This window comes from Mesoplodon densirostris, chromosome 4 (assembly GCF_025265405.1).
Source record: "Mesoplodon densirostris isolate mMesDen1 chromosome 4, mMesDen1 primary haplotype, whole genome shotgun sequence".
Classification (NCBI taxonomy): Eukaryota; Metazoa; Chordata; class Mammalia; order Artiodactyla; family Ziphiidae; genus Mesoplodon; species Mesoplodon densirostris.
This window is the reverse complement of record NC_082664.1, coordinates 180,999,300-181,011,556: the sequence shown is the minus strand read 5'-3', so window position 1 is coordinate 181,011,556 and position 12,257 is coordinate 180,999,300. Positions and strand designations below refer to the sequence as shown.

The following is a 12,257-nucleotide window of genomic DNA, read 5'->3' as shown; positions in this document are numbered from 1 at the left end:
GTATTTTGTTAAAAAAAAACAAAAAAACCCAACAAACCCAAACACCTGTTTTAAAAGATACTCCTCAATTAGAAATTTCTCTGAGCAGTACACGGGCAGAAAATTATTTTAATACAGGACAGAAGGGTAACTATAAAGAAATAAACATAAGCTGAAATGACTCCAGACAGTATTACAGTACGATCCCCTGATCAGTAAGCCTGAACTGATAGACTGGAGGTTCGTGAGCACATATCAGTTACCTAAAACATCCAATCTGAAAACAAAAGTTTGTTGTAATTCATATGACGGCAAAACACGACCAAACCTGAATTCATTTGGCTGCAAACGTCTTGAACATGAAGTTATTTGTGGTCAAACTTTCCACTGAGTGTGACTGTTCTCGCACTTCACTACACAACTGCAGAACTATTAATGTATTTCACTATGGGTGTTACTCCAGAATCTGCTGAGGAAGTAATTCTGAGTTTTGAAGCACATCTGGGTAAGGATAAGGTCCCACACAAATCTACAAAATCTAACAATGAAAATATTCAGTGTTCAAATCTAGAGTTCCTTTTTTACCGTAATATTAAAATTTTATGCTAACTAATAAGGACCTACTGTAGAGCACAGGGAACTCTTCTCAATACTCTGTAATGACCTGTATGGGAAAAGAATCTAAAGAAGAATAGATAGGGTCTTCCCTGGTGGTGCAGTGGTTGAGAGTCCGCCTGCCAATGCAGGGGACACAGGTTCGTGCCCCGGTCCGGGAAGATCCCACATGCCGCGGAGCGGCTGGGCCCATGAGCCATGGCCGCTGAGCCTGTGCGTCCGGCGCCTGTGCTCCGCAACAGGAGAGGCCACAACAGTGAGAGGCCCGCGTACCGCAAAAAAAAAAAAAAAAAAAAAGAGTAGATATATGTATATGTATGACTGAGTCACTTTGCTGTACAGCAGAAACTAACACAACACTGTTAATCAACTATACACTCCAATAAAATTTTTTTTTAAATTTATGCTACAGATAGAAGTAAACCACACTGCTGAGTAAGCTACAGATATTGAGACTTATTAGAACCTATCATTCTTGCTATAATTTCTTATTGACTTATGAAAATAAACCAAATCTATACTGTAGATATGGGAGTTTGGAAAAATGACTTAAAATGCTGATGAAATTTCACTGGGAACTAGGAATTCAAATCCTGAACATATAATGGTTTTAAAATCACTTTTCTGGAAAAAAAAAATCACATTTCTGTTTTCAGTCTTTCTGAATTACAGATTCCTGCCTAATTATGAAAAAAGGTATTAATTCTGAATCTGATATCCCCTCAAACAAATGCAAATGAATACTTAGTCACTGAACAAACACTAAGTTTTCAAATTTTTTTTTATAAAGTTTTTTTTTTTTTCTTTTCTCTTTTGGCTGCACCGCCCAGCTTGTGGGATTTTACTTCCCCAAGCAGGGATTGAACCCGGGCCCTCGGCAGGGAGAGAGTGCAAAGTCCTAATCACTGAACTTCCTGGGAATTCCCCAAAGATATTTTTGTAGATTAAAAAAAAATTAGAAAAATGTATTTGGAAACTGTCCAAATCACATATTAACTAAAGATTATTTAAAATACACAATTTATCCTTAAGTACTAAATCCAGTCCTAAAAATTCTAACACTGTGTCATTCTGTTGTACAGTATCCAGAGGCCCAAGCACTCTAGCACTGACTAACCAGGCTACTGGTCTGACTGCACAACTCTGCAAAATGGTCAAGACAGGGAAGCAAGCAAAAAAGACTCCAAGCAGCAGCTGACACAGAGGCTACAAAAGCTGGCGTGTTAGAACTCAGGCCTTTACCAAAAACAATGGCTCCTGACAGCCTCATTAGAATTTCCTATTTCAAAGTGAGAACAGGCCCTTATAGAGGCTTATTTAGAAAAGGGACAATCAGTCCAGAGGGCATCACTATGTCACAGCATACACATAAATATTAATATTTAAAACAATGATAGAATAATCAAAAACGGCTAAATCAAAACCCACATATTTGGCTTAGGCGGCAGGCAAGTATATCAGCTGACTCGTAGGTCATATAATGACTGGTTAAGTTCTACAGTCAGTGTGGTAAAAATTAAGCCTAAAAAATTCCTTTAGGGCTTCCCTGGTAGCGCAGTGGTTGAGAGTCCGCCTGCCGGTGCAGGGGACGTGGGTTCGTGCCCCGGTCTGGGAAGATCCCACATGCTGCGGAGTGGCTAGGCCCGTGAGCCATGGCCGCTGAGCCTGCGCGTCCGGAGCCTGTGCTCTGCAACGGGAGAGGCCACAACAGTGAGAGGGCCATGTACCGCAAAAAAAAAAAAAAAAAAAAAAAATTCCTTTAGCGTGTACCACAACGGGTCCATCTCCTCCTTTTAACAAGCCCGACACAGCCGTGTTTCCCCTGGCATCACACTAGATCAGAGTTTCTGTGGCTGAATACCAGACGGAGCAGTTTGGTTTGTATCTGGGGGCTATACCAAATGAAAAAAAAATCTTTTAAACTACAATTACATTGACAAGATGAGATGCTTAACAGAGCGAGGCAGCAATGCAGGCACTGATGCAGCAAGAGGCACAGTAATAGACTCACTTCTCCCGTTCCCAGCGTGGCTCACTCTTTTAGTTCCACTCTATTTAGAATCCTGTATAATATCTGAACTACTAAAATTTTAATTTTTTCTCCAGGGGCCTATAGCTGAATTCCCTTAAGTTAAAGCTACACATGATATGAGTCCATTGTTACATACCTTATAGAGCACAAAGAGAAAAGCTTTCGGTTTCTGGAATATTCACAAACATGAAAGAATGAAGCATTACCCTAAAGCAACCTGCAGGTATCTATGCTCTAAGTATACAGGAAGATCTAGTAACATTTAAGGGAAAATTGAAAACAATTAGATGCAACAGAAAAAAATGGATAAACCCATTTAATTTTATCACATATACAGGGGAAGGAAATGATTAAAAAGAAAATTATACGGTTATTAAAGATTTTTTTCAGCTATACTTTTGGTAATACTACTGTTCCATGTTCACCTTTTAATATTCTTTGGCAAACACAAATCAAGTAAGTTTTACAGTATCAATGCTTACTTAAGTAGAATGGCAAAACAATTTACATTAAAAAAAATCACTGTAAGAGCCTTAGGATAGTTATATGACTTTATTTTAAGAGGTGGAGAAGATGAGGAATTGACAGAACAAGCCAATTTTCTACGTCTAGTCTCAAAAGAATTTTAAACATCTTAAAAATCTTTATCAGGCAAACATATTACAAGTTTATACTGTTAAAATCTCTACTCACACCAATGTATAAGTCCTCCTTCATACTGAAAATTCACTTTGATTTTTAAGACTATAAAAGCAGAGAGAAACTGACTCTTCATGATATAGACTCTGAAATTAATGGGATTATAAATAATCTGTTAGGTAGGCCTCAGAATAAGGTAGATTATCTTCTACTTAATTTCTGAAATGTTATTAGTTTTCTTATGAGCTGAATGACTTCCACTTCGCAGAAGTACTTTATTTCTAACCACAAAGTAAATTAGTTTATGGAACCTTTTCTGAAGGTCTTTAAGAATAAGAAGCACATTTTCATATTTATTAGGTTTAACTGTAGCCTTACCAGATAATTAGGGGGACAGAATAAACATCTTTATAAAAATCTGTATGACAATTTTAACAGTGAATTTCTATAATCTACATGCCTCAGACAACAGATATTTGCTTTAAAACAGAAAACTAAAATTTGAGGAATATTTTAAGTAGATGGCATTTATTTTAGACACGTTTCACAATGTAGGCCTAATGCTAAAGTAGGTATTACCTGAAAATGTTTCCAAAATTATTAAAATAATCCTTATACAAACGTTGTTCTTTGAGAAATTAGTTTCCCTCTTACAAATTATTCTGAATGACTGTGTAAGCAGAGAAAGCTTGTGTATCTATCAACTTGCTGGCTTACTTTAAAGCAGTCTAAGTAAAAGACCAGAAAAGTGTCCAAATATAAAACACTATCAATTTATGGTCCATTTTCTTTTTATTTATTATTTGAAACATAATAGTTGAATCTTGGTTGGTAGTTCACAAAGTATATCCAGGAAACAAATGTCATATATTAAATAGCAATAAACATCTTACGTATGTGGAAATGTTTAAATGAAGACACACGTACAATCAGGACTCAAATAAATACTTAAACCTTGATTTTTAAAAAATTCTACTTTAAGAGAAAAGGACTTTTAGCTGTAAGTATAATAGACCACATATTCCAAAAACTGATGAACCTGGTGCTTCTACAGAAACGCACGTCGTAACGAATGAACATACCGAAGTGCGCTGAGCCACTGCCGCTTTTACTCTGCACAGAGGTGCTGCATGTCTGGGTCCCGGGTTGTGCTGCTCCTGTTCGACTTACACTCCGATACCATTTCCTACAGGAGACTCCATCACTGTCACTGTCACGTAGGGATGGTGTCCGAGGCCTAAAATGCCGCCATCTACATGATTTGATATTGACTAGTATCTGACTGAGGTCTTTAGAGAAAGATTTGTCCGAGGTATTTGTTTCTGAGGTATTGGCAATCTGATTGACTGGAGAATGTTGTGGTGAGGAAAGCATTTCCAAATCCAGATGGCGAAACATGCTGTCATAGTCCGAGTGAGCTCTGTCCAGTAAGACCCTGTTAAAAATAAGGCACAAACAGACATGTAAAACAGCTACTCCCCCAAGTCCCCCAAAGCCACGTCATACTGAATATTTAAGAGCTATAAATTTGATTATTTCGTTATTTGGCTCTATGGGCTAAAATCTCAATTTCTGTTAAGGTTCTTTCACTTTATAATGATTCGATTAAAGAAGAAAGTAATCCGCCTTAAAGAATAAGGTATACTATCCATCTTACAACAGCTAGATTCTTCTAACAGTTCTACATTTGGTTTTACTGTCACCATACAAGAGAATTTGATTTTCCACTTCCATTATAAAGCACCAAAACATTCATGAAATATTGCTAACATATCTGTTCTTTATTTAAGTAAAAACTTCATTTTTTTTTTTTTGGAGGGGGTAGGTAGGAGAAAAGCAGTAAAAGGTATGTGATCTTTGGATATTTTACACTATTAAAATTTTTTATAGACAAAATATTTGAAGCTACCACTCGAGAGGATATATTTTCATTTTATTTATATAAACTTTATAAATGATTCCATCTTAAGATGTTAACACTGACTCATGCTAGTATCGAATAAAATATAGCCAATTTAGAGAATTTTCACTACTATGATGTCAACATAATGATGGGGTTGAAAAAGCACTCAATAAAATGTATTTTAGTGACTGGATAATTCTAAACTAACGGTGAAGTGATAATAACTGCAATCAAGATTCAAAAATGAAAGAAATGTGTATAAGTCATTAATTGACCGTAAATTATACCCTTAGCTTTCTTCCTCAAAGCACCTTTGATGATTTACCTGTTTTGCCTTTTAATTTTTTTTCACTAATATTATATGAGTGTCTTTCTTTTCCTTCGCTTTCATGTGTTCTGCATCTCCTCCCCCCTCCCACACACAACTTCTCACATAAAGGCATCCAGAGTACGAAGGGCTCTATCAGGTCTCAACAAAGGCAGGCGTCCTGACAAGCTGATATCAAGATCAGGTCCTGCATGGACCCTGGAGCCTTTCCACTGACGAGTTAGCTCAGTGTACCAGTTATATGACACTTCTTAGCTTCCTTAATCCTTTTTCTCAATATCTCCCAGAACTCCTAAAACGGTTTTTTGTAATCCTGATTTACACTTGCCTTCATCTATCTCGGAGGCTTTCGATCTTGGGAAGAAAAGCAGATCCATTAGGGAACCATTAGTTATGCATTAAAAGCTACGGTTGTATAAGAAACAGGTAACAAAGTAGTGAAGTATCTCAGTCAAAAAAATCAGTTAAGAATAGCAGACAGGAACAAAACGAGCTCTTTAGAAGGATCACCTCGCTTTAAGCTTTAGATCCCATCGCCCACCATCTAAAATATCCCTCTGCTAGGAACACGGAAACGCCTTACCTTCCACCGCGCCCAACCCGTCTTCGCGCAAATCCAATACACCTCTGGGGCACGGTCAGGGTGGTCAAGCAGTAGCGGTATCGCACATCCCCTAATCCTCCGTCGCTAGGACTAGTCCAAGGCCAGTTGCCAGTTTGGTCTAAGTGAGGCTTAAAAAGAAAAATCTGAATTATTTTTTTTTTGTCAGCTCCAGGTAAACAGTTTGTTACTTAAAAAGAGAACCCGAAACTTACAGCATAGTACTGACAGCCTGCCTTCCTACGGAAAGCAAAAGGACCATCGGGGTCATTCTCTTCCTCAGCTTCCGAAGAGCCAGACAGAACCTTTAAATAAAAGGAAGTGAGTGAGAACATGTGCCTTCCCACATTCCTCATCTGTGTTCATGAGAAATCAGAAATCCTTACACTCACCTGGGAGAGAGGCTCTTCATCCGAGCTGGGAAAGTCATACTGGTTCAGGTCTTTAGCGTTGAAGACCGGCAGCGCGGCGGGGCTGGCCTGTTGAGGAGCGGCAGCAGCAGACGACGGTAAGACTTTGGGCTTCTTTTCATATTTACGTTTAGGTCGGATAAGATCGGCCTTATCTTGCTGCAATACAGTCATGAATTACACGTTAGAAACCATGTTCAACAAACTGAAAGTTTGGGGGGAGTTTTAAAAATAAGTTTACTGCTAAAATGAAGGCGTTCCCACTCATAAGAGATACAAGACCCTTAACATTTTGTCTTCTTCTGTTGTAAAGTCTTAGAGGTTGGTCTCTGTGAAAACAGGAATATGTTTCTACAACCTAAACGTAATCATAATCAAGTAAAAGACGAGAACAGAAGTTCTCCAGCTGCTGAAACCCTTGAACAACAATTAGTATTTACTGCTGGATCCTGTATCTGTTTCTTAATCTTCTATGAAAATTCTAGGAGAGGATTTTTTAAATGGGATGTCTAGTCTTTATTCTAAAGAATTAACACATCAATATTGGGAAAGGAATAATGAAACATATACGCAAAGCAAACTTCAGATAACTGTTAACATAGTGAAAAATAAATCCATAATGCTGAGATATTAAAAAAATAAAGAGTAGTAAGGACTTGCTAGCTAAACAATGAAAGAGAATTGCGAGCAGTGTTAGAGGAGAAAGATATGAAATCATTATATAGGGAAACACCACGGGAATAACACACAGAGGCAAGAGCGACAGAGCAATGAACACGGTGCATATGTTAGAAGTACGTGTGGCCGGTGAGGGCAGAGGCTAGGAGAGGTATGCAGTGGAGGCACAGGCAACAGGCAAGGAAGACCAGAGGCAGAAATGGTATTTGTTAGGAAGAAAAAGATCATGGCAGGTATCACGGCTGACATAAATATTTATACCAAGTTTTATGCAGTTTAGGGCATTGTGGTTTTTAGAGAAAAGTTAATTATTAAACTATAAGGTATCTCTCTTTACAAGTTCTACTGCTCTATCTACAGGCCAGTCTTAAATCAAAAGCTGGCTTTCACGGTAGGGTTTATATACATTTTTCTTTTTCACTCTGAATCTGGTGATAAAATACCACTCAAGGGCTTCCCTGGTGGCGCAGTGGTTGAGAGTCCGCCTGCCGATGCAGGGGACACGGGTTCGTGCCCCGGTCCGGGAGGATCCCACATGCCGCGGAGCGGCTGGGCCCGTGAGCCATGGCCGCTGAGCCTGCGCGTCCGGAGCCTGTGCTCCACAACGGGAGAGGCCACAACAGTGAGAGGCCCGCGTACCAAAAAAAAAAAAAAATTATAAAATACCACTCAACATTATCAGCTACTACCACCCACAGAAAATTTTATCACCTTATGAGCTTTAAACTCCTTCACATCCATGGCTTCCTGGTGTTTGAACTGGCCGCTGTTGGTGAGGGGGACAACGGGGATGGAGTAAGCAGGCTTCATGGGCTGTCTCTGCGCCATGACCTCAGACACGATCTCGCCACTGTAGTCACCCAGACTATACCTGAAATGGCAAAGAAAGGAAGTTGAAAAAGTTAGTTCAGGAAGTACTCATCCTCGTGACGACTAATAACTAACTGAGCTATAACTATAAATCCTGATTAGACCTAAGGTAACATTACAGGTAAACTATTTGCTGAATGCTTATTAAAACTAAAGACTACATAATTCCTGTTGTTTCTTTCTTTTGCTTTTCGGCTTATAGCTTTATCTTGGCACCATTAATAGATAACTGTGGGAAAGGAAACAAAGGCTTAAAATTTAACATAGCAATTTTGGTGAAAGATTTGGTGGAGATGTTGAAATTCACGCCTAAAATGGTGTGGAAGAACTTTCTGCTAATTTGAGTTGCCTGTGCTATAAAACTAACTTTTCTGAAATGAATCACAATAAACTGATTAGTGCTTTTCTTTGGGAATAGGGACTACGAAATAGGGGAGTGAGGCTTGAAGTTTTCACTGTGCTCCCTGCTAAAGGATTACCTGAGTGTTAAGATTATGGGCCTTGTCCTCTCCCCTTTTTACACTTCCCTGTTAAAAAGCTCAGTTAAGTGTTAAGAAAAAATTCAGTACCATCTAGTAAATAAAATAAAAACTTTAGAAGTGACAAATGTTCTCTCCCTCACAGCCCTGCACACAAATCAAGTAAGGGCAAAAGAATATGATTCCAAAGTGTAAATACCTGGCATAACTTAATAACTTAATTTTACTGAACCCAGTCACTTTAAAAGTGAAAATAAAGAGAGGAACGTATGTAAAATTATACAAAGCATACCACAGCACACATTTCAGTAGTCTCTATTATTAAAAAGAATATATTTCTGGAGTTACAGATAATTGCTTAGGACATAAATTAACTCTACACAAAATTCTAATGGTACCACGCTGCTAATGCTACTAAAATATACTTTACCTCTTTTCCATAATTTCCAGTGTTAAGTGCAATAGCTCCCTTTTACTCTTTTCTCTTCTTTTTATCATCTCTAGAATAGTAACAGCCCGACTTAGATCTCGACGCAGCTTAAGCATTTTTTCATAAGAGGCTTCATCATTTTTGCGATTCTGCAAATATGAATTTGCTTTGTTTAATGTCAATAAGCATTTCTGACTACTGGCATTCTGAGTATAGCTAGAGATATATAAGAATATATATATTGGAAGGGTGAGATTACAATTTAAAGACACTGAAAGGGAACACGGATTACCAGGAAATCAATTTTGAATATGGTTTTTAATGGATTAACATTAAAATATATCATTAATAACTCTAATGAATTTTAAGGCTGACATTTTAAATTAATATTTTTCATTACAATATATAGGAAGTCTGTCTAAACACAAATTAAAACACAGCCTTTAGATACTGAGATACTCATAATTATAAATAAATTTTCTTACATCAAAAAAAATTACAAAAGAATTTCCCCAGGTTCTCTTACTTTTCGAGTCTGCATTTTTTCAGTACGTCTTCTAAAAGCCACATAAGGATCATTTGTGCTGGAACCATCTCGCTTCTCTTGTTTTACTGATGGGATAAGAGATGGCCCTCGACAGTTTTTTCTCTTTTTAATCCAGTATTCATAAACTTCTCTAATTAATTCATCGTCTTCTTTTAGCAGTAGTTTGGCTTCCTGCAGACTGACTGGCTAAATGTAAAATCACTATGTCATTTTCACATAATACAAATAAAAGGCTCAAAAGTACCTCTAAATTTAAATGACAATAATCAAAATAACAGCATTAACAACAGACATGCTGAGCACCCTGTACATGTCAGACCATGAGCTAGATGCTTTATATAAATTATTTAATTTTCACAACAATCCTGCAATGTTTATCCATCTATTTTACAGATGGGGAAAGAGAGGCACAGAGAAATTTAAACATACTAAATATTACACAGGCCGGTAATGGGCAGAGATAAGACATGAACTCATGCTTCTCCAGAGCCTGCTTGCTTACCCTCTCCCCAGCATTACACTGTTTCCATATGGAAGAGAGATTTATAGAGACATATACACACAGTTAATATAAATGAAGCTGTACCTGCTGACCACTGCCTTTTTCTAGACGGTCAATCATCTCCTCAAATTGCAGTGGGCAGATGTCCATTTTCTTCTTCAGTTTATTCACAAATACTTCATCTTCAGAATCCAAATCATAATCGGGTTGCTCAGCATCCAAACTAAAAGCTGACAGAAGAAACCATAAGCAATCGTTTATTGTGTGAATACACGGACTAAACCTCTCACAGATGTCTGGAAAATCTCTAAAGAAATAGGAAAGATTTTTGAAAGATTTTGTTTTCAGACTCACAATCTAAGCTTCCCACACTTAAAGTTTAAGAAAGAAGGGACTTCGCTGGTGGCGCAGCGGTTAAGAATCCGCCTGCCATTGCAGGGGACATGGGTTCGAGCCCTGGTCCCGGAAGATCCCACGTGCCGCGGAGCAGCTAAGCCTGTGTGCCACAACTACTGAGCCTGCGCTCTAGAGCCCGTGAGCCACAACTATTGAGCCCACGTGCCACAACTACTGAAGCCCACGCGCCTAGAGCCCGTGCTCCGCAGCAAGAGAAGCCACCGCAGTGAGAAGCCCGTGCACTGCAACGGAGAGTAGCCCCGCTCGCCACAAATAGAGAAAGCCAGCGCACAGCAACGAAGACCCAATGCACCCAAAAATAAATAAATAAATAAACAAATTTATTTTTAAAAAAAGCCTGTTCTAGATGACTGCCCTTCTTACTTTACAGTCTTATTTGTTAAGCATTCGAATGTGCTTGATCTCCCAGAGGGGAAGCACTGTGTCTTATCAGAGGCAGAGGCAGTACGCATGTTCCTCTTGTACACCAACTCTGCACGCAGTACTCTACCGAAAAGCATTTGGATTTTGACTCTATCCAAGTGGGAGAAAACGCTGAAAACATCTGCAGTCAGCGTGGTGACATCTGTGACAGGAACGGGGGGGAATCTGCCTGCCCCACATGTGCCCTCCCTGCTTCAAGACTGACATAGTATCTGGCCCATAGGAACCCAACGAATATTTGTGGAACTATAACGCTATGCTTCATTTTCATTTTGACTTGTATCACACTTCTGTAACATTCCTAATTAAAATAAATAAGTATTCAGATCCTTCATAAAAATCTCTATACATTACCCTCTCTGCACCCATGTTTCCGGCACCATTGGCCCTTCAATGATTTTCCACCATCTAATTCTGTTTGCTGTTGCTATGTAAACAGAGATTTTGGAGATTCCCAAGTGGTTTAAAACTGTTGGATTAATGGGCTTCCCTGGTGGCTCAGTGGTTGAGAGTCCGCCTGCAGATGCAGGGGACACGAATTCGTGCCCTGGTCCGGGAGGATCCCACATGCCACGGAGCGGGTGGGCCCGTGAGCCATGGCCGCTGAGCCTGCGCGTCCAGAGCCTGTGCTCCGCAACGGGAGAGGCCACAACAGTGAGAGGCCCGCGTACCGCAAAAAAAAAACCAAACTGTTGGATTAAACACACTTGTTGTTTGCCCCTAACCAAAAAAATCCACATCTGTGGAGTAACCACTAGCCACGTGTGACCAATTAGATTTAAATTAACTTAATGCAAAATTCAGTAGCCACATTTCAAGTGCTAAGTATTACATGTGGCTAGTGGTTACTGCTGTTACCAGATGCTACAGATTATAAAAACATTTCCATCATCACTGAAAGTTCTATTAAAGAGTGGTGATCCAGATAATCCAGAAAGCCAAGCTGACAGGGACCAACTATCAATGTTCTGCCTCCTTAAGGGTGTATTTTACATGTGTTTAGGGTCTCGTTTATACACCGCTTTGGCACCCTCCACTATAAAATTTATTTTTCTTTAGAGCAAATCACATTTACAAAGCTTAATTATTCATAAAAACTAAACAAGCCTGCCTAGTATCACCTTACTTATGCATTATCCAAATACACTTGACATACTTCTGGCATACCTTATAGCATCAATGACAAGTCACACCCAACAAATTAAGGAACAGAATGGAGATGGGAAAGGAAGGTTCCCGCCCTAGGGAGCTCCATGTCTTCACCACTGAAGTTACCAAGTGCCTGGGAGGCTGCTCTTGCCTCTGCCAGAAGCTTTTCTTTAGTTAATGCAAACACATCTAAGACCTTCAAATATGAGGAGAACCAAATCTTGTTCAGATATAAAATATTAAAACCCTAGAGAA

At 38.9% G+C, this 12,257-nt stretch overlaps 1 protein-coding gene across 3 annotated transcripts in view; it reads right to left on the bottom strand.

Moving 5' to 3' along the window:
• The window catches only part of EPC1 (enhancer of polycomb homolog 1), a 94,153-nt gene that overhangs the window by 8,819 nt on the left and 73,077 nt on the right, over positions 1–12,257 (bottom strand). For all 3 annotated transcript variants that reach the window (XM_060097796.1, XM_060097794.1, XM_060097795.1), the window contains exons 3-10: positions 10,098–10,243; positions 9,491–9,697; positions 8,965–9,113; positions 7,897–8,056; positions 6,490–6,666; positions 6,313–6,402; positions 6,080–6,228; positions 4,348–4,700 (exon numbers count right to left, since the gene is read on the bottom strand). In XM_060097796.1, coding sequence (XP_059953779.1) covers positions 4,348–4,700; positions 6,080–6,228; positions 6,313–6,402; positions 6,490–6,666; positions 7,897–8,056; positions 8,965–9,113; positions 9,491–9,697; positions 10,098–10,243 — 1,431 coding nt within the window. The remainder of the gene's footprint in view (positions 1–4,347; positions 4,701–6,079; positions 6,229–6,312; positions 6,403–6,489; positions 6,667–7,896; positions 8,057–8,964; positions 9,114–9,490; positions 9,698–10,097; positions 10,244–12,257) is intronic.